The sequence below is a fragment of the Crocodylus siamensis genome, chromosome 10 (genome assembly GCF_052110815.1).
Source record: "Crocodylus siamensis isolate JL-2025a chromosome 10, ASM5211081v1, whole genome shotgun sequence".
Taxonomy (NCBI): domain Eukaryota; kingdom Metazoa; phylum Chordata; order Crocodylia; family Crocodylidae; genus Crocodylus; species Crocodylus siamensis.
In genome coordinates this window covers 73011127-73031359 of record NC_143404.1, presented here as the reverse complement: position 1 = coordinate 73031359, position 20233 = coordinate 73011127, and the positions used below count along the sequence as shown (strand labels likewise).

General features: G+C 57.9%; 2 protein-coding genes across 5 annotated transcripts; one reads left to right on the top strand and one right to left on the bottom strand.

The window, feature by feature from the left end:
* Window positions 1-1008: 1008 nt before the first annotated feature.
* On the bottom strand, window positions 1009-14049 carry PCIF1 (phosphorylated CTD interacting factor 1). 2 transcript variants are annotated; one of them, XM_090064440.1, is made up of 17 exons: window positions 13911-14049; window positions 13690-13785; window positions 11960-12098; window positions 11623-11747; window positions 11016-11156; window positions 9332-9462; window positions 8695-8849; window positions 8266-8413; window positions 7974-8057; window positions 6962-7061; window positions 6609-6771; window positions 5632-5804; window positions 3982-4068; window positions 3381-3565; window positions 2850-2943; window positions 2457-2632; window positions 1009-1902 (listed from the first exon to the last, which is right to left on the bottom strand). In XM_090064440.1, the coding sequence occupies exons 3-17, from the start codon at window positions 12081-12083 to the stop codon at window positions 1644-1646; spliced, it is 2145 nt and encodes a 714-aa protein (XP_089920566.1). In that variant the 5' UTR covers window positions 12084-12098; window positions 13690-13785; window positions 13911-14049; the 3' UTR covers window positions 1009-1643. The 2 variants fall into 2 exon arrangements, with proteins under 2 accessions (XP_089920566.1, XP_089920567.1); XM_090064441.1 differs by lacking the exons at window positions 1009-1902; window positions 2457-2632; window positions 2850-2943 and adding an exon at window positions 2976-3183.
* Window positions 14031-19924, top strand: PLTP (phospholipid transfer protein). Of its 3 annotated transcripts, none has more exons than XM_090064445.1 (16): window positions 14031-14266; window positions 15136-15260; window positions 15463-15562; window positions 16746-16874; window positions 17003-17158; window positions 17284-17347; window positions 17622-17685; window positions 17787-17878; window positions 17980-18156; window positions 18271-18330; window positions 18449-18613; window positions 18844-18911; window positions 19049-19091; window positions 19298-19361; window positions 19433-19509; window positions 19617-19924. In XM_090064445.1, exons 1-16 carry the CDS (start codon window positions 14091-14093, stop codon window positions 19719-19721), a joined length of 1665 nt encoding a protein of 554 aa, XP_089920571.1. In that variant the 5' UTR covers window positions 14031-14090; the 3' UTR covers window positions 19722-19924. The 3 variants fall into 3 exon arrangements, with proteins under 3 accessions (XP_089920571.1, XP_089920573.1, XP_089920574.1); XM_090064447.1 differs by lacking the exon at window positions 14031-14266 and adding an exon at window positions 14355-14800; XM_090064448.1 differs by lacking the exon at window positions 14031-14266 and adding an exon at window positions 14840-14988.
* Window positions 19925-20233: the final 309 nt, after the last annotated feature.

The window sequence follows — 20233 nt, the reverse complement described above, 5'->3', positions numbered from 1 at the left end:
GATACGAGTTACACAGGTCAGGCCAGACGAGGGCGATGATCCCTCCAAGCTTCCCAGTCCAACCCAACTGCCCCACAACCTCCATGAGCAGGCCACCAACCATCTCACTTGACCCAGATCATCTTTCTAGGGCAGCCGGCTCCCCCTGGGCCACGCTCCACCCCCTTCTGCCCTGGGCCTCTGCAAAGCCCCTCGCTGGCACCTTGGCTAGGAAGTCTGTACCCCCTCCCCACCTCTCCTCAACCTCAACTACTGGGATTTCCTCCTCTTGGGCCTCCAGCCCTGCATCGGACAGTACATCTGCGCTGCCTTTCTCCTGCTCTCACACAGCAGCAAGGCTGAGACGCACGGCCTCAGCTTCACTCAGGGCTCTCAGCAATTCTGAAGCGGCCCCACTCCCGACACAGCCAACGGAGCACTTGCTTGCAAGTCGCTGCCCATGCCGTTACACTTGTAGCCCATGCCCGAGGCCCAAAGGACCCCGTCCTGGAGTTCCAACCTTCTCAGGTGGTCTAGACATTTTAATTCTCTGCAAGGCAGTCTCCCCTTGCCCTTGCCTTTGATCCTCATTATAATGGCATCATGCACCTCCCATAAGGGGGTTGCAGACAAACACCTGCTTTACAGCTTCTGTTAAGAGCTCAATCCACAAGCCCCACAGACTGGCCTCCAAGAGAACAGGTGCAGGTCCTATGTGAACCGATCCTTTCCTAGAGCTAAGCCAGCAGAGCCAGTGAGCAGAAGGGCGAGAGCCTCCCTGTGGGCAGCATGGGGCCGGCCCACGCTGGGCAGGGAGGAATGGCACCGACAGACAGCACGGGGAGCGGAAATGCTGGTTTAATGTTCCTAAGAACTAGGAAAGGGAAATCAAAAATAGACTTTACTTGGCTTCTCTTGGATAAAAGTAATAAAATGGTTAGCGGTGTTAAATTAATCCTTACAAAACAAAACCCACAGAGGTGAAACGGAGCCCAGAAGCTCCAGGTAAAAACCACAATGGCTACAAAACAGCGGCAAAGACCTCTTTACGATAAACTCCTTTTCTCCGCTTTGCTTCGATACGGCAAACAGCATCGGCGCACACGGGACTCATACACGTGGGGCAGGAACATGGATGCTATGGGAACGCCCCCTGCAGGGAGCAGGGGCGCCATGGGCAGAACTATTTACACTATGGACACGGAGCTGTGCTGGTGCTGGGGCCGCAGGACGAGCTGCTGAACCCTGCCTGCTCCCCGCGGGGAAACCGCTACCTGGCTCCCTCCAGGCTATGGCGCTGCCCCTCAGGCCACCTGTCCTGCCCTCCATGCTCACGCCCCAGCTCCAGCTGCCTCCTCCACCGAGCTGTAGTGTTTGAAGGGGCCGCAGACTTGTCCTACTCTTGCTATGTCGGGTCTTGCTGTCCCTTTGCGAGGGCAGCTGCTGATTCCCTTCCCAGGCAGGAGGCTGGGGAGTCCCCTGGCCTCCTGAGGGATGCAGACTTGCAAGTGCACAGAGGAAAGCAAGCAGTGTGGAGTTGCCCAGAGTCCCCCCGGTCCTGGGGCTATGGGCCAGCAGTCTCTCCACCTGTCTGTCACGTCCAGCCTCTCCTTGGGGGTGCAGGGGCCTCTGCCCCCTCTGCCTCTGACCCCGCCCTCCACAGTTTAGTTGGGGGTCTCCCGGCTGCTGCTCTGCTCTCGGCCTGTCTCCCGGTCCTTGTCTGCTGTGGAGGACAATGTGGAGGAGGAAGAGGAGCAGGAGGAAGAGGAGGAGCCCGAGGAACTGAGGGTCCGTCCTGAGTGCTTGTAGGCTGTGATGAGCTCCTGTAGCCGGTCGGGTGTGGGCTCCCACTTGGTGAAGCCTGCATTGTTCTGCAGGAAGAGGACAGCTGTGTTGTGCACGGCTTTGTAGTACATCTCCTCTCTGCAAGGGAAGGAACAGGCCCTCAGTGCTTGCTCCATGGGCCCCACCAAACAGTCTATCCACTGCAGTCACTTCCTACAGCCTTGATCATCTCTCCCCCACTCCAACCCTCTTTTAGTTCCAAAGGACAGCACGATTCTGGTCTTAGAAAGAAGGCACATCCATGAGTTACAATACACAAACTTGGAGCATGTGCCCATTTTCTTGTGAGGTCTCTCTCCCCATGTCAGACCACAGATGAAGCTAAGCCCAGCTGTGGTACCCACAGTGGCTGCACAAAACCATCTGAAGGATCACATCGGAGCACCACTGTGTTACTGCCCAGGCAACCCAGTATCTGGCTATAGCTGCAGTGCTGTTAGCTCCTAGGGAAGGGAAGGGAAGGGAAGGGAAGGGAAGATGGCTGCCTGGCCAGTCCATTATGTGTCACCGGTTCTGCACCCAATTGACTCCCCTTGAGGCAGAGGATTTCCCAGGGGCCTCTATGCTGCAGTGCACCTCAAGCGCACCCCAGCTCAAGCCCAGCCCCCTTGGGGCCCCAGGGAAAGGCCTACTTTTTGCAGATATGCTGAGACCCGCTGCGATATTCGTGATCGAAGGCTGGCAGGATAAGCTGGTGCCGCTTGAACTTGCTCTGCTCCATCCGGGTCAGGGCTGGTGTCGGAGGGTCCCTCCATTCGGGGATGAAGACAATGAAGGACAGAGGCTCACTGGAGCTCTCCAGCAGTTTCTAATCCAGGAAGAAAAGAACTGTTTTACCCACAGCAGTGTCACATACAATGAGCTCAGGAAAGAAAGCAGCGCTTTGGCAAGAGCAGCACCAGATCAGTCAATCCTCAGCAGCCCACTCATTTACAACCTTGTTACTGGGCTACAGGACAGCCATGGATGGAAGGAAGGACTGGCTACACTGGTTCATATAGATCAACATACAGAAGTAAATATACCTCAAAATGAGAGACCATGGCATCCATCAGCTCCTCACAGAATGGTGGATTTGCCTCGAAAGAGCCACTTATGGGGGAAAAATCCAGGCATGGGCTAAAGGGAACAAGAGACGGTCCCGGTCAGAGAGGCTAGGCTGTTAATGCGCACACCTGACAGGACACCCATGTTTGGGACAGGGCAGCCACACAGCTTTACTTCCATGCACAGCCTGCCCCTTTGCTACCTGCGCGGCAGGAAGGATCACCAAGGGGCAGACAGCTGGGAGCCCTCTGGCTGGTGCACGTGTTCAACCTTTTGTCTGAGGTTCCAGGGCGCTGGCAAACCCATGCCAATCTAGGGCCAGACAACCTCTGTAAACCTAACAGTACATCCCTCCTCATCCCACAGACCCTTACCCCAGACCTGCAGGACATCTCCCAGGACAGAGGACCCAGCCCAGCTAACACTGCCCTAAAACCCACAACTACCCCAGCACACCCTGGGCCCATGTGCCGTGCACACTCATGTCTGCAGCAAAGAGTCAGACTCACCCCCTGGATCCAAAATACCCGTCTGTGTCCAGGAAGGCTGAACAGAACTGTTTGAAATAGCAGTTCAGGGGCGAGGCAAAGCATTCAAAACTCACTCCAAACAGCTTGTGGAGGGCTTCGAAGACGTGCACTGGGAGTGCCCCCTGCAGACCAGTTCCTTCATACAGGCCGACACCAAACATAATCTGAGGAGAGCAAACCTCTGTGAGCGACTCCAGACAGCCTGTGGGCCTCCACCACTCCTCTCAAAGGCCTCTAAACCCAGGGCCATAGAGTCTCGCATGCCCCTTCTCCAGGTTTGCAGGACCCCATCTTCCTCTCTCACTTACCAAGAATGCCTGCCTCCTCCAGCTGCAGCCCACTGCCTCCCTCCACCACTTGCAAAACTGAGACTCGGCTCATGAACAGCCCAAGACTGCAGGTTCCTTTTGCTCTTCTCCCAGCAAGTGGCCTGAGGCAAGGGCCAGGGAATGGCTCTCCCAGCAGGGAACCCCGTTTTAAAGTCTTAGGAAAAACCCGGCATACCCCAACTGCCAATAAGTACAGATACACAACTCCATCAGTACTGACTGGTGCTCAAAAGCTGCAAAAGGACTAGTACCTGATATCGACGGAGAAGGCACCATACCCTGGGCAGAAACTTCTCAAAGCCAGAATCATCAATGCAACTGTACCGATAGAGGAGCCACTGAAAAAGAAACCCAGGTTGTTAGAAGGAAAAAAAAAAAAAAAAAAGAGACAACCCCCACCTCCCCCCCAGTAATAGTAGGATGAGGACAGGTGTAGGAGGGAGCCGCAGGGTGCTGGAGCAAGAAGAAATCAGAGCTGGCAGGTGCTGCTGCAGGAACACAGGGACGCAGAGATGCGACAGGCATGAAGGACATGGAAGGAGAACCCCGAGGCTCTACACAGCATTTCTAGTACCTCTCCAGGGGAATGTCCACTTTCACTGCCTCTACACGCTGCAGGCTATGAACCATCAACATACCACTCCCTCACCACCCTCTGTCTAGCACCGAGAACCCTGCAGCCAGGATGACAGGTCTCTCCACGTCAGCCAACAGGGATCCTCCCTGATAGTAGGAGCCATCTTAATTGCAGCAGACAGTATTTAACATGCATGCAAGAGCAGTATCTAGAGGCTTCAACCAGGTCAAGGCCCTGCCATGGCAGGCACTGCCCACACATAACAGCAATGCCACTTTCCAGCCCACAGAGCTTGCTGTTTCTCAGACTGCATATATTTAAAGGCAAGGACAATGCCTTCTGACACATTTATCCTGCGCCTGGCACTGTGGGTCTCCAGCCTGCCTGATCTAGACCCTGTGAATAGTTCTGGCTCTGGTATTGACTAACGCACTCCTGCAGGCTGAGGGGCACACTTAGGCAAAACCCATTTTTTTCCCCTGGTGATAAATGATTTATTGATAAAATAGAAGTTTCTGTAAAATAACTTGGTTTTACCCAAGCTTCTTGGGAGGGAAGAACCATTTCTGACCAGGCTGGTGAAGCGTCTACAAAGCTGTCTACAGGTTTCTGTGGCATTCCTGAATGAAGCATAGACCTGTCACATCCCACACTCCAGCACTGGTCAACTTGCGATGCGTCAAAAATAGATGTACAGATCATGACACACCTAAGTGCTCAGGTAGGATGGGGGATTCCATCCTGACCTTTCCCCTAGTCCCTAAAATACAGCACCACGCTGTTATCATCTGCACCATCCCAAACACTAGTGCCCACAACACTGTGTGCGCAAGGGGTTTTGCATTATGACTCAGCGTGACAGGCCCCTGCTTCACGTGATGCCTACACATTCTGCAAGGAATTATTTCCTTTACGCAGCTTTAAATGGACTGCGCCACATGTTTAGCTGAGTGAGCTCTTTGTTTTCAAGCTGAGGGGCAGGGTTAACAGATGTAGTAATCAGCTTTCACTCAGACCCTTCAGAACTCTGAATCCCATCCTCAGTCCATGAATGTGGCTTTGTTGTTGCAGTTCCTGATCACACAGTGATGCCTAGTTAAGCCTCTGTAGCACCCCATCCCCCTCCCACAGCCTCTGCATTCTCCCTCTCTTTTTCAAGGTAAAACAACCCAAATTGGGAAGAATTCTCCTGGTAACATGGAAGAAGAGACCTTTCCACTGCAGACTCCCTATGTGGAGGGCAAGGGGGGGATTGAGACCTGTCTCTCAGAAAGTAGCTCACAGCTGCGCCTCCCGCTCTTCAGCACCAGAACTCGGCTCTTACCAACTTGCTGAAGAAGTTGCGGCTCACTTTCACCATCTCCCCCTTGTACCGCACACAGGCCACGTTGTTCTCCATGTGCATCTCTACGCTGGGGAGCGGTGGGGAAGGGATGGCCAGTCTCACGGGGTAACAGTATACAAGTCGGTCCTGGACCTCTGGAGCTTCTACTTCAGCTGTGGGGAACACAGAGGAAGAGCTACATTAGACTCCATGCAACTCAAGGAGACAGACCCCACCCCCTCCACCCCAAGCACAAGGTGCCGAGACCCCAGCGAAGGGGGAATGGCTGCACCTCAGATACACAAGGTAACTGCAAGATCAGAGGAACCTAGCCTGCTTGGGACCGTCACTTGCACAGCTGGGGAGTTAGGAAACCACCTCAGTGCAGAGCCGCTGGCTGTGGGCAGCAAGGCTCTACACTCTGTCCAACAGCATTTCTACCTGATGCAACAGCTCTGGAATGTTGCATCTGAGCAAATGCTCCTGGCCAGGGAGTGTTCAGAGTGCTCCGAGCCTTGGGAATGTGGCAGAGAAGGGAATGGGGGAAGCACAGTTCCCTTGGTGTGAATGGGAAGGGAAGCGCCTTGGGCAGATGGGAAGGGGATGAAGGAGTCCTTGAAACAGAGGAGCGTGGAAAAGTGAGATGGGGGAGTTTGTGGGAATAGAGGAAGGCCAGCACAGCATATGCAGTGCACTTAGCCCACAGAAGCTACAAAGTGTGAGACCACAGCATTTTCAGGGAGATTATTCACAGCATAACTGCTGGCATTGGTGTCTCAGCTGTACCCCCACCAGGCCATCCTGTCAGCAAAGGCCAGCACTGGATTTGTTGCTTGAAATCTCCCCAGAACTCAGAAAGAACAAGCCCCACAACAACGAGCCGATTCGAGTGGGGCAGGCCAAGCTGCACCGCACCATGCCTCATTACATCATCGTGCATGGCACTGCACTGCCTCGCTCGAAAGCGTGTTGCCTACCGGAGATATTGTTCTCTTTGAGAATGGCGAGGTGCTTCTCCCGGATTCGCTTGACGTACTCGAGTGAGATGTAGTAAATCTTACTGCAGATGCCTTCGACCGAGTCCTTCGCTGCAGCCGACACGTGCGGCCCACACTGCTTACGCAGGTGCTCCAGGCGGTCCTGCAGGGGCAGGGAGAGAGGCCCTCGCACTACTATCACCACATCATCCAAAGGTTTGCATGGATTTTGACATGCGCCTGACAACTCTCTGCTACCTCACAGAGCCGGGGGAAGGGAGAAGAATATCAGTCTTCTCAGTGATGACCTTCTCCCTGGGCCCAGGCATTCACCTGGAAGGGTATGTACTGACCATGTAGTCCTCCTTAGAGGCCGAGTGGTCCCGCCGCAGCCAGCTGAAGGTGTCCTCCACATTCCACTTCACCACTTTTCTGCTGTCAGGTGATGCACTCCTGCACACAAGAGAAGAAGGCATTTAGCAACTGTGTTCTTCCAAGCAGAGCTTTTGAGCCATGAAGGAACATGGCAAGAGTGTCCTCCTCACTATGATACCCTGTCACTGTCTTGCAGGACTCCTGTGGAGAACACCTCTCAAAAGTCTGCCAACCACATTCTCTCTGAACTGCAAGGTACTGATTGCTCTCCTCTCAGCAAGAGAGAGAAATCAAGGATCTGTCCTAACAGACTTGCCCCTCCACTCTAGAGGTGGCCACAAACCAGATGCTTCAAGAGGAAGGCATCAAGTCCTTCCTCTCCTCCCCAGGTAAGTTTCAACCTCCTGCTGAGGAGCCCCAACTACACTGAGGCTTACTCACACTGTGCAACTGCACACTTCAGAGTCAGAAAGAAAGACACCCCCCTACCTCTGAAGCAAAAGTATTTCTAGCCCTTGCCATTTTTCCCTGACAGGATTATTCATTAACATTGTCTCACCTTCCCATGTTGACCAAGCCATTTGCCTCCATCCTACCCTGCGGCAGAGCAGTCACACCTACTGTAATAAGGCCCCTCCTATTCATTTCAAATTGGTTGCTGTTTGATAGCACCAAGGATCTACCTTTCCTCTACCATCTCAGAGCCATTTGGTCGCCTTTTGTCTTTCTCTATGCCTCACTCCCCCTGCTCATGATTCTTCTTTCAAACTGAAAAGACTAAATCTTCCCCACCTCTCTTCCTACTGACTTCCTGCTGCAACAAGGCACCTCCAAACATTCACCCTGCCTTTCTTGGGAATATTCTTGCCTCACTTTGGCCTCACTGGGTAGAGGTGACTGACAGTGAACGGAAACAAAGGTGGGACACAACAGCCATTTCTAGCAAGGCCTTTGAACGGTCTCTTTTCTAAACACAAGAGAAAAGCCAACCTGGATTCAATAAGCCGTTTTGCAGCCTCCGCATACTTGAAGAGCAGTCGTTTGGCTTCCTCCCGGAACTTGATTCGGGATAATCTAAAGTAAACGCAAGCGCACGTGTCAGGGTCAGCCTGTCTGCTATCACTCCGGCAGGCAGTATCAGGCTCAGCTTCTAGCCTTCCCATCACAATTCCCTGCTACTTCATAAGGGAAAAGGGAAATCCAGAAGCAACAAGCCCATGAGAGAAGCCACTGGACCATCCCAAGCCAGCATACCCTGAGGCGTGCCCTATGCAAGCAGTACCTGATGGGAATGTCATTCATGATTTCTCTAAACATGGAGGGAGAGACTACGGGTTCGCAGTCACTCGGTAACAGAGGGTCTGTCCCTTTGTCCACCACTTTCCGCTCCAACATCCAGCGATTAAACGATTCCCGTGGGGGGTCAATCCCTGGGGGAACACAGCAGGGTCCAATTAGAGCTCTTTAGTATTAGTCTTGCGGTACTGCCCAAAGGATCTGATCAGAACAGCACCTGTGTCCCTGGGTGCAACCTGCCCAACATGCTTACTGCATCAGACTGTGCTGAAGAGAGCAGAGCAGCCACAGAGGGAAGGCAGGGTACGAGGAAGAAAAGACAAAGCAGAAAAGCAGAGCGCAACTGGAGAGAAGGGAAAGCAAAGCACTGCAGTGCTGGGGAAAGAGGTACAGAAAGACATGGACAAAAATTTACCCTCTCGCTGCTGGCACAGCTCCCGGTAATGCTGTCGCAGTTTCAGCATGAGCTGGGACCGAAGCAGCTCCACTTCAGGGTGCGGAGGTAGCACTTCAGAAGGTGCCCTCTGCTTAATCACTGCGTTTGTCTGGATGTCCAGGTCCCAATACACTCTATAGCAGAAGCAACCATCATAAGGACAGTCAGACTGCTCGTCACATACAACCCCCCAGAGCCACCCCACTTTGCAGAAGGCACCTTGGGATGTATGATCAGCCAAACTGAACTGTTAAGATTTCCCACAACCGGCATGCGCACCAGTTAAGTTTCCTTTCAAAGGACCCTAATGTATTACCAAAGAGAAAACAGGGGACCTCTGTGGTATATTTTCTTGGACCAACTGTATAGATGCAAAAGCTGTTAGACAAGCTTTTGGGCATCAGGTACCTCTCCTCAGGTGACCTTCACATCAAAGGTAAAGCATGAGAAATGGCATGAAAGTTTGTCCACTGGTTCTCCAAACTGTATAGTAGGTCCAAGAAAAGGTATCACAAAAGAATTCCTGCTTCTCAGACATTTTCTGAGCCTTCGCAGCTACAGCAACACTCCAGCCCTAGTACAAGGAGATGGCAAAGGAAAAGTGGAGATGACTCACTCAGTTGGTCGCAGAAGAGCTGCCTGTTGTTTATCTTCAGGAGAAACGCACCATAACTTTACAACAGAGGTGCCCGGAATGCTGGGAGAGCTGGGGACTGGCTGCGCAGAAGGGGTCCCTGGAACATCAACCTGAGCGGAAGAGATGCCAAACATTACACCAAAAGGCAGGCGCAAGGGCATCAGACCCATTACCTCTGAATCACTCCCTTTTCAGCACACAGTTCAGAACGGGCAGGTGGACTGCTAGAAACAAGTGGTAGCATGGGCAAGTATGGGTCTCTACACTGCACCATGGCTCAGTCGCAGTCCACTAGCCAGGCACTCTCATTCCCCTACCGACTCAAGCAAAACAGCCCCTTGATATAGGCTTAAGTCTGCTTTCCTTTTCCTGTTTCTTAGGTGCTAGACATCCTAGTCTGAGCACAGTATATCAACACAGCTCTCCCCTGACCTTCAACGGATTTGGGGTCCAAGATCCCGGCCCTCTTGGTCTCCATTTCTAATACAGGTCTTGTGCATGAAAGCAGCTCACCATACAGTGTCTTTGCACAGAGCCAGCCACAAGACATGTGCTTACTCTATGAGTCTCAGCTAAGGAAGCCTGAACATCTCCTGTTGCACACCAGGACAGTTTACGGAGGATCTCCTCAGACCTCATAGATTCTTGGCCAGAAAGTCCTCCAGGACACCTTCCTGAGACGTTTTCCCTGATGGCCCAAAGCCCCAATATCCCACCAAAGCTACAGCTGCAAAGATCAGAGGACTTTCTCTTTGCCACCTGTTTGTGCTTGCTACGGCAGTGCTCGGATTCGGTCACCACAGTCGTTGGTCAACAGCAGGAAAGTGTGTTTCACTCCTGCCTTGGCTAGTGCTTCCCAGCACTCACCTCCTCTCACAAACGAGCATCACCCTGAGGACGCAGCCTACCCACTTCAAGTTTAGTGTGGAATGGGATGCATACTCAGCTCTTCACGCCTATGAGGACTTTCTGATTAGCATTCTCATTTGGCACAGGGCCTCATTTCAGGCAGGTTGGCAAGAGGCCTCACTTTCAAGCCAGCAGTCTTTGAGACACCAGGCATTGCCCACTTGTTGCCCGGTACTTAGACATCACCTGTCGTCTCATTTAGTCAAGACGTCTGCTGTTCTTATTTCAGCAGTAGCCCAATATAGTCACTTTTTCCTCAGTAGCTTGCATCTTCCCTCAACACTCAAAGGGGTTCCTATAGGAACCTCAATGAGAAACTCTTTTTTCATTGTTGGCCAATCCTTCAGAAGCCTCTCTTCCTTCTAAACTTCTGCTATATCGAACATAAACTCTAGAGTTTAAATTCTGAACTGGACACTCTTAAAAGGTACCTTACAAACATGGCCTCAGAGAGAAATGTGGGGACCTGGTACCTCCTGGCATGTACTGGACTAAGGTCCCTTACTATGAGTGCTAGAAACAAGAAATAGAGCAATTCTAGGCTGAAATCTTAAGTCTGAAATATTTTTCTAGAGATCACACTTCTACTTTGCTTACACATACCACTTGCAATTACTGTTCTACTCATTAAAACGTTCCCTTAATAGGCATTAAAAGTCTTATATTCTGCCACCCCCACTGAGCTGAGGGGCCTGGTACAATTATATCCCTACTCCCCACCTCTCACACACCCTTACAAAAAACCATGACCCACCTTAGCTTTTTTCATGCTGTTACCACTAGGCTGAACTTCCTCAGAGAATCTCCTCTTCCTCTGCTTGCTCTCTGCAGTGCTCTCCACCACTCCTGCTCCTTCTAGAGGCATGGGAGCTGCGTTCAATCCCAGAGGGTCCGACTAGGAAAATATAGGAAAAAAAACCTGCACTAAGACTCATCATCTCAAATTTCCACTGCCCCAAAATCCCAACTGGAGACGACAAACTCTCATCTTTCCCACTCCCCAAGTGAAGAGACGCTGGGTCACTTTATGGTGACACATGCAGAGATCAAGTCTTATATTTTCAGACTGCGTCTGGCTAATTTTTGAATGGACTTGGGTGTGAAACAAATGTCAGACGGGACTTCTGCAGAATGAGCTTCCTCTCTGCAGTGCGTGTGAATAATTTCATCATCTGGGACAACACAAGTGAGGAATGTCTTACCACAGCCAGACAAGTCTCTTGTGGCAAGACAAGCATTCCACTGTGGTACCCAAACAGCGCCAGGCAGGATTATCTTCAGACCCTCAGGAAAAGGCCTCCTGTCCTCTCTCCACATGCTATGAGACTGCAGCACAGCCCCTGTGAGGAGCAGTTACTCACTATGACATCGTGCTGTCCCAGGACAGGCATTTCCCACAGCGACTGGTTAGTGAAGCGGTTGAAATAATAAGGGCGATTCTCCCGTTTGCTCCAGCACTTCTCCCAGCCAGCCTGCACCAGCTCATCTGTAAGACAAGCAAAGGAGTCAAGGCAAGCCCAGTCTCAGAGAGCAGCCCTGCCTTCCAGACCCCATTGCTGTCACAGCACACAGCAAATGCTTGTCCCCAAGATTCCCTCAACTGCTTCAACAAGCTCATCTGAAGCCTCCTCCTCCTGCTGCTGCTACCCCTGCACCTCGTGATCCCATCTCTGAGCCCCTAAGAATCAGGACAAGTACCAGGCAGGTCCTGCACCAGTCGGATGGGCTTGGGGGAGCTGGGCTGGTTCTGGTTGGAAGTGCCAGGTGAGTGACTCATCAGAGATGCTTCCTCCCTGGGGCTGCCGTGATTCTCATTGGCCATTTCTCAGCATCTGCCCTAGAGAAAATATGCAAAAAAACCTGCATCATGATTCATCCCAGGACGTCCCTGCGCTCAAAGCCAGTGGGCCAATTCTACAGCACCGCACTCCTGAATCAGTCATGGATCTGGGGACGGGGAAAACAAAGCAGCACCTGAGAGATGAAAAATACCTACTTGTTAACCTCACTATAAACTAATTTTTAGGGACTGCGAGCAGCACAAGAAAGGGTGATCAGTTGAAATGTGTGCACTCCCAGCGTGGTCAACTGGCCCTATCAAGAGAAGTTAAACATCTGAGCCCCACAATCACCTGGGAGCAAACAGGGCAGGTGACAGAAATCATTCCTTGCCTGGGAGCATATGCCAGCACCTCAGGAAAGGAGCCCACCTTACCTGCCCACTTACCTCTACAGAACAGCGTAAGATGAAACAACACGCACGCACACAAATTTTGTACAGTTTTAAACATACAGCGTTTATTGAATATTCACCCACTAAGTAAAATACCTCCAGGGCCGTGGTTGAAAGTCTCCAGGGCCCTGGTTGAAAGTCAACCAGCGAGACCCTGAGGCACAAGCACAGACAGCAAGACAGGGACCCCCAGGTCTCGACTCACTGCGAGGCCTTGGACAAGTTGCTTCGCTCCTCTACTTCAGTTCCTTCATCCGCACAGTGGGAGAGATGCTCCAATCCACGGGGCAGGAGGCACGTGGCAGTTAGCTCAGACTGCGCCACGCAAAGTGCAGCAGGCATATCGTTAAATGTCATCAGTTACGGCAACGTCTCCAGGCCCCCTTGCTACAAAGCCATCACAATACTGCTAGCACCGAATCAAGCGCTGTGCTCTGCCCCCTTGCGACGCCCGCTGCTGCGAGGGATGACCGCTGAGCAGCTTCTAGCAATCATTTTGTCCCAGACACCCAGTGCCTGCAGCGTCCCCCTCTGCCCCATCTCTCCACAATAGTGAGGGCAAATGCTAAATAAGTTTGGGGACTACCCATCCGAGCTCGTATCTGACTATGTGCAGCTGCCCATCCTGACCGCATATCTGCTCCTCCTAAAACAACTGGTAGTGCCATGGGCCAGGTACAAAGGGCAGCCGAGGAGCCGTGAGAAACGGCGATGATAGAAACTGAGCCACGTCGGTCGTCTGCCTCTCGCGGGGATTGAGATGTTGCCGCGCGTCCGACGCGAGCCTCAAGTCGCAGCCAAGCAGCGCCTCCCGCCAACCTGCAGGAGCAGGCGGCCGCTCGGCACCCAGGCCAGCAGGGTGGGGCGGGGGGGCCAGCGCACACCAGCGCCCGGGCGCTCGCAGCGACGCGAGCGGCAGACGGGCTGGCTCGCTGCAACGGGGCCCGCGCAAGCAGCGGGAGCAGCTCCGCGGTGCCCGGGCGAGAGCGGGGCCCACGCTGCTGACAGCTCCTGCCTCGCGCAGGACCACGGCTCGCTCCCCGTTCAGCCCGGACCCAACCGCGCGGGCGAGACAGCGAGGCGCCAGGCACGCGCTTCCGGCCGGTCCTGGAGCGCCCGCCCTGCTCGCAGCCGGGCACGGGGCGGGTTTCGCGCGCGCCGGCAGAAGCTCGGGGCGGGCGGGCGCGGTACTTACAGGCTCGGGCGCGGGCCGGGTCGGTGCTGGGCGTGGACGCGGACGCTGCGGTCGCCGGGGCCGGGCCTCATGCTCATCGAGGGCCCGCGCGGGGCGCTGCGGGCGACAAGCGCTGGTCACCACCGGCCAGGCCGGGCCGGGCCGGCGCTAAGATGGCGGCCAGGCTCGCGCCCGCCCCGCATCGCCCTCCCGGGCCCCCGCCCGCCCCGCGGGGCCGTTACCTGCGCGGGGGGCTGCGGGCTGCGCGCGCCGGGCACCGCTCCGCTGCCGCCCGCCGTTTTGCCGCTGCGCCCCGCCCGCCTCCGCCGCCGCCATCTTGTACGGGCGCCCCGAGCTGCCGTCCTGCGCGTTGCGCATGCGCCGCGTTCTGCGCAGGCGCGAGGCGGGCTGGGGCGACACGCATGCGCAGACCTGGTGGGGGCTCCAGTCGGCGCCATCTTCAGCACGGGCGCAGGGGGCGGGGCCCGGGCAGCCGCGCGGGCGCGTGCGCGGGGCCCGCAGGCGATGGGAGCACGTGCTGCCACCGGGCCCGGCACCGTCCCGGGCACGTGCCTGTATTGGCGGGGTCCAATCCCAGGCACGTGTCTGCACGGGATCACGCATCTGTAGGGGGGTCCTGTCCCGGGCACGAGAATGCAGCAGGGGTGCTCCAGCCCTTACCGGGGTGCTGCCGCGCTGGTGCGGGGCGCCGGGCCTGAGGCCGGCGGGCGCGGTCGGAGCCGCCCGGGCTATTTCGGGCCGCGGAGCCTCCCCTGCGGGCCCGGCGCCCCGCTCCCGCCCGCGCCCGCCCGGCTGCGGAGGATTAGGGCTCCCGCGGCGCTAATCCGGGGCGGGGGAGTGAGGCTGCCCGCAGGGAGCAGCTGGTCCGGCCGGCGGGGAGGACTCTGCCTGGCTTGGCCCTTCCCGGCGGGGGAGGTTGGACAAGCCCGGGGCCAGCACCCGCGGCGAGACCCGCTCAAGGGCGCCTCCCCCGGCCCGGCCCCTCCTAGCCCCGCCCGGCGGCAGGGGCAGGGGCCGGGGCAGCGCGGGCGGCGGTATATAGAGACCGCCCGGCCGAGCCGCTGCCGCTGCCGCAGCCAGAGCCGAGCCGAGCCGAGCCGAGCCGGGCGCTGTGAGTGGCGGCGGGCGCGGGGCGGGCGGGCGCTCCCCGCAGACACGTGCCCGGGAGCCGGGGCTGCGAGCGGGCTGGGCCGGGGTCTACCGCGCGGGGAGCGGCTCCGGGACCCGCCGCCGCGCCTGGGACCGTCCGCCCGGCCCGGCCCCTCCCCTCCCCATCCCCCGGGCTGGCGGGGCGTCAAGGTCTCGGTGCCCGGAGATAAGGGCAGGGCAGGATGGCCGGGCGCCGCGTCCCTCGTGCCGCGCGCCGGGGTCGGCCGCAGCCCCGCTCTGGGGGCCGGGGTCGGGTGGAGGCGGCGCCCGGCGCAACGCGGATGCCTGTGCCCGCAGGAGCACGCACACCATGGCCCCGCGCAGCCTCCTGCTCCTGCTCCTCGCGTTGCCCTGGCTGGTCGCAGCCACGGCCACGGCCCCTGGCTGCAAGATCCGCATCACAGGCAAGGGGCTGGACCTGGGTGAGTGGTGGGGTCGGGGCTGGGGCTGGACCTGGGTCGGGGGCTGGGTGAGTGGCCACAGGGAGGGTGGCGGGGGCAGACGGAGGGGGCCTGGAGGAGGAGGTGGGGGGCTCTGAGCCAGGTGGCAGGGCGAGTGCCCTGGGAACAGGCGGGGGTGGGGGGAAGTCGGGGCCGGGGCAAGGCTAGTGCCGCTGTGTTGCAGTGAAGCAGGAAGGGCTGCGCTTCGTGGAGCAGGAGCTGGAGAACATCAGCATCCCCGACCTGCAGGGCAAGGAGGGCCAGTTCCACTACAACATCAGCCAGTGAGCGCCTGCGGGGGGGGGGGGGGAGGTGTGCTGTGCCCGACCACCTGCCAGACTCCAAGCGCCTCCCCGGGGCGCCTCGCGTCCGGCCGACCCCCGTCCCGGAGCACACTCGCTAGCCTGGGGGTAACGTCGCCACCACCACCCCGAGAAGGGACTCGCTCCCGGCCCGTGTCCTTGGGGAAACACAGGCCTAAAGTCCTACGGGTACTCGACCCCGTACAGGCACTCGGGGCGCTTCCCCAAGTCCAGGAACAAAAGTACAGTCTCCCTTAGTCCGCAGACCTAAGGGGTCTCTTAGGCATAATTTAGACCCACCCCTCAACAAGTCTCCCATGTCCGTCACCAAGGAGAACTTTATTGGTTACAGGCGTAGGGTGAAAATAGGGTACAAGATTGAGCAATATCCTAGAAATCCTAAAGAGCAAACAGTGTGGCTGAGGTAGCCTTTTGGTCACGCATCTGTGTTACTGCCAGCTAGATATCTAATCCGATCTCGAGTAGCTTACTCACAAGCATCTTCCAAAGGCCGGTGAAGTTTCCCTCTGGAGGCAGGCGGTTCCTTGCTCATGGGTTTTGGGGGAGAGCCAGTTTCAGATGGTCATGCTCCTCTGTGTCTCCCCCCCATGGCTGCTGCCCCTTCCTCCTGGGCAGTCCTAACTTATATAGCCCCTGCGACCTCATTCCCCTGGTCCAGTGGAGGCCAGCTCCGGTTGGCTGTCGGCCAACCAATTTGAAATACATCACCTGTCACCGGGCAGACTCCAGCTCCCCAGGTAGATGCCCCCCACCCGGGTGGCTGATGCCAGTCCCGTGGGCAGAGGGAGCAGGTCCCCCCCTCCCTCAGGACTGCAGCCAGCTCAGGTTACCTAAAGAGACAGGCTGAGGTGTGACTCCCCATCTAATCACATTGTCACAGGGCAGAGATTTTGGGGAGAAACCAAGGTGGCTTTCTGCCACACTGGGCTCCAGGCACACACCGGCCATGAGCCCGTGGGGAGGGGAACTGCAGGGCTGTGCACGCCTGCCGGGGGAGAGCAGGCACCAGGACCAGGCTGCAGCTGCCCAGGACAGACCCAGCCAGCCCCGCGGGGTAGGGGCGCAGGCATTCCCCACCCCACGCCCCCAGTGCAGGGCACGGCCAGAGCAGCAGGGCCAGGGCTGAGGTCACTCATCCCCGCAGGGTGAAGGTGATGGCGCTGCACCTGGCCCTCTCCGACCTGCACTTCCAGCCCCAGCAGCACATCGCCTTCAGCATCAATAACGCCTCCATCAGCCTGCGCTTCCGCCGCCAGCTGCTCTACTGGTTCTTGTAAGCCATGCCGCCCCGCAGCCCCCGCCTGCAGCAGTGTCCTGCAGCTCTGGCGGTCTCTGGGCCAGCCCAGCCCCCAGCAGCCCTGCCTGCCCCCACCTCTCACCCATGCTGCTACTGCTCCGCAGCTACGACGTGGGCTCCATCAATGCCTCAGCGCTCGGTGTCCACGTCCACACTGCTCTGAAGCTGTCCAAGGACAGGGCTGGGCGCCTCAAGATCTCCAACATCACCTGCAATGCCTCCATCGCCCGCATGCAGGCTGGCTTCTCGGGCACGCTCAGGTACTGGCTGCCCACGTGCCAGGACCCCCCAGCATGGACCCTGGCTCTGGCGTCCCCTCCAGGGCCCCGGGCCCTAGCTGTGGCCAGGAGGGGCATGGGTGTGACAGCCTGTCCCATCCCTGCAGGAAAGTCTATGAGTTTCTGGGTCTCTTCCTCACCACGGGGATGCGCTTTGTCCTCAACCAGCAGGTAAGGCCTTGCCCTGCCCTGCTACTGCACAGACCCCCGGGCCAGGCATCTGGTGCCAGGGGCGCGTGTGCTGTGCCAGCGCCTTTCCCTTCCACGGGTCTCCAGCCTGCACCAGGCTGGCAGATGAGGCTGGAGGTGCGCGGAGGCCCGGCTTCCGGGGCAGGGCCATACAAGGGTCTGCGCCAGGACCCTCAAGCCGGTGCCTTGGCTCCTGGTCTGCCTCCTGTGGCCCTGGCCCCGCTCTCAGTAGCCTGGGCCATGGTCTCCGTTTCAGATCTGCCCAGCACTGAACCATGCAGGGCTGGTGCTGCTCAACTCGCTGCTGGACACGGTGCCAGGTGAGCTGCTGCGGCCGGCGGGGGACAGGGAGGGCACGATGGAGCCCAGGGGTTGGGTGGGGTCCAAGGGGGCCTGGGTGACCGACCCCATCCGCGTGCAGTGAGGAACCCAGTGGATGAGCATGTCGGCATCGACTACTCCCTCCTGAGCGACCCCGTTGTCACCTGGGACACGCTTGACATGGACTTCAGGGTGAGTCCTGGAGGCAACTGCAGCCCCCCCAGCACCTGCCCACCAGGGCCAACGGCCCTCCGTGCTGTGGGGGCAGGGCTCACCCGCTCTCTTCCGCCCAGGGCATGTTCTTCTACCAGAAGGCTGAGAACCAGACGCTGGTGAACAAGGGGGAACAGCCAGAGATCAAGGAGATGGAGCGCATGGTGTACGTGGCCTTCTCTGAGTACTTCTTCGACTCGGCCATGTTCTCCTACTTCCAGGCAGGCGTGCTGACCATGGAGTTCCAGGGTGACCAGGTGAGGGGCTGGCGTGCGGACTGGGGGGCACTGATCAGCAGTGTCAGGTGCCACACGTGGCCCCGGGGGTTGGTGTGTTGACCCCCATGCACAGGACGGTTCCCATTGTTTCAGGTGCCCAAGGACTTGGAAGTTTTGTTGAGAGCCACGTTCTTTGGCAGCATGCTCATGATGGTGAGAGCCGTGGGGCTGGGGAGGGCGGGCAGGCGGGTGGGGAGCGTTCCAGGAGCCCTGGGCCACTGCTGCCAGAAAGACGGTGCCCCAGCGCCCCCCTCACTTGCTACCCCTGCAGAGCCCGGCTGTGGTGGATGCGCCACTGAGGATGGTGCTGCAGGTGGTGACGCCCCCACGCTGCACCATCAGGCCCATGGGCACCACTATCTCCGTCAGCGCTGTGCTCAACATCTCCCTGGTGCCTGCAGAGCAGCCTCCTGTGCAGCTCTCCAGCATGAGCATGGTGAGCACCCTCCCCTCCTGAGAGCAGGGCCCGAAAAGGGGCACATGCATGGCCTGGGCTGCTGGGCACAGCAGGGAGCCCCTGTGCACCTGCCTGTCCATGCTGCAGTGCAGCTGGGTATGGGAAGAGCTTGGGGAGCCTACATGGGGTCTGGCTGCAGCTGTCGCCCCAGGCTGCCTGGGTGAGGGGAAGCCATGGCAGTGATGGGCAAGGCATTGTCTCCTCTCCAGGAAGCACGGCTGAGCGCCAAAGTGATGCTGCGCCAGAAGGCCCTGCAGGTGCAGCTGGACTTGAGGAGGTAATGCTGGTGCTGCCAGCCCCTGGGGCTTCACCCTGGTGAAGACACAGCCCAGGGTCCTGCCGCATGCGCTGCCAACTGCTGGTGTGGAGGGGGCGGGGAGGCAGGGCTCGCGCTGACCCCATCTCTCCCCACAGGTTCCGCATCTATTCCAAGCAGTCGGCGCTGGAGTCCCTGGCAGTGAGTGGGGCCGAACGCAGCCAGGCCCAGGGTCGGGGAGTGCTGCAGGGGGGGAAGGAAAAGGCTCCAGTGGTGCCCAGGCACAACCCCCCTCGCTGCCCTTGGGGAATCCTGACAGGGCTCAGAGCCCCTGTGGCAGTCCCCATGCCAACCTTGGGTAGCTGCCCACCCCAGCAGTGCTCCGACCCTGGCTCTTCTCTCCCCAGCTGTTCTCACTGCAGACCCCACTGAAGACACTGCTGCAGCTGACCGTCATACCCATCATTAATGGTACAGACAGGAGCTGGTGGGGCAGGCTTGGGCACAAGGACAGCCTGTAACTGCTCCTTTTCTCCCTGCAGAGAGGACAAGGAAGGGGGTCCAGATCCCGCTGCCAGAGGGCATGGACTTCACCAAGGAGGTGGTCACCAACCACCTGGTACGTGCTGGCAGGGAGCTCTAGGCACACCTGGGGGCAATAGGGCCCCCTCCCAGCACAGCAACTAGGGGCTGCGTCATGCTGACTCCGCTTCTTTGTCCCTGCAGGGCTATATCACAGTGGGTGCAGACCTGCACTTCTCCAAGGGGCTGCGGGAGGTAATTGAGAACTACCGCCCAGCCCAGCCCAGCAAGCCCAGCCCCACAGCCTGAGGCGTGCAGTGCCCGCTTCGCCCACCCCCGGCTCCCCCCGCTGCGCTGACTCGCTAACACTGCGCCCAGCAGCTCCAGGCCGCCCTCGCTCCACTCTAGGTAAAGCGCCTGTCCTGGAGCAGCCCTGGGCTGGGTGAGCTGCAGGGCCTGGCGCCTGCTCTGCTCTGTTCTGTTCTTACACTAATAAAGAGGTCTTAACTCTGCTTGGGAGCTGGTGTCTTGCTGCGGCCAGGTGGCTCCTGCGTGCAGCACGGCCTCTGCTGGCCTGGCCTGGCCTGTAGCTATGTGGGGGGGCACACTGGACACAGGACTGGGGGAACCCAAGAGCCAACGCGGCTCCAACCCCCCATTGGTGGGAGACTCGGCAGTTCCCTGGGGGTCCTCACAGGCAGAGAGAGGACCACTGCCAGGTGCTGTGCGTGGGGGTGCAGGGGTTCTGCCCTCCTTTCCATGCTGGGCCAGGCTCCTGCCCATTACAGCCAGGACGAGAATGGAGGCCCCAGGCACTAGGG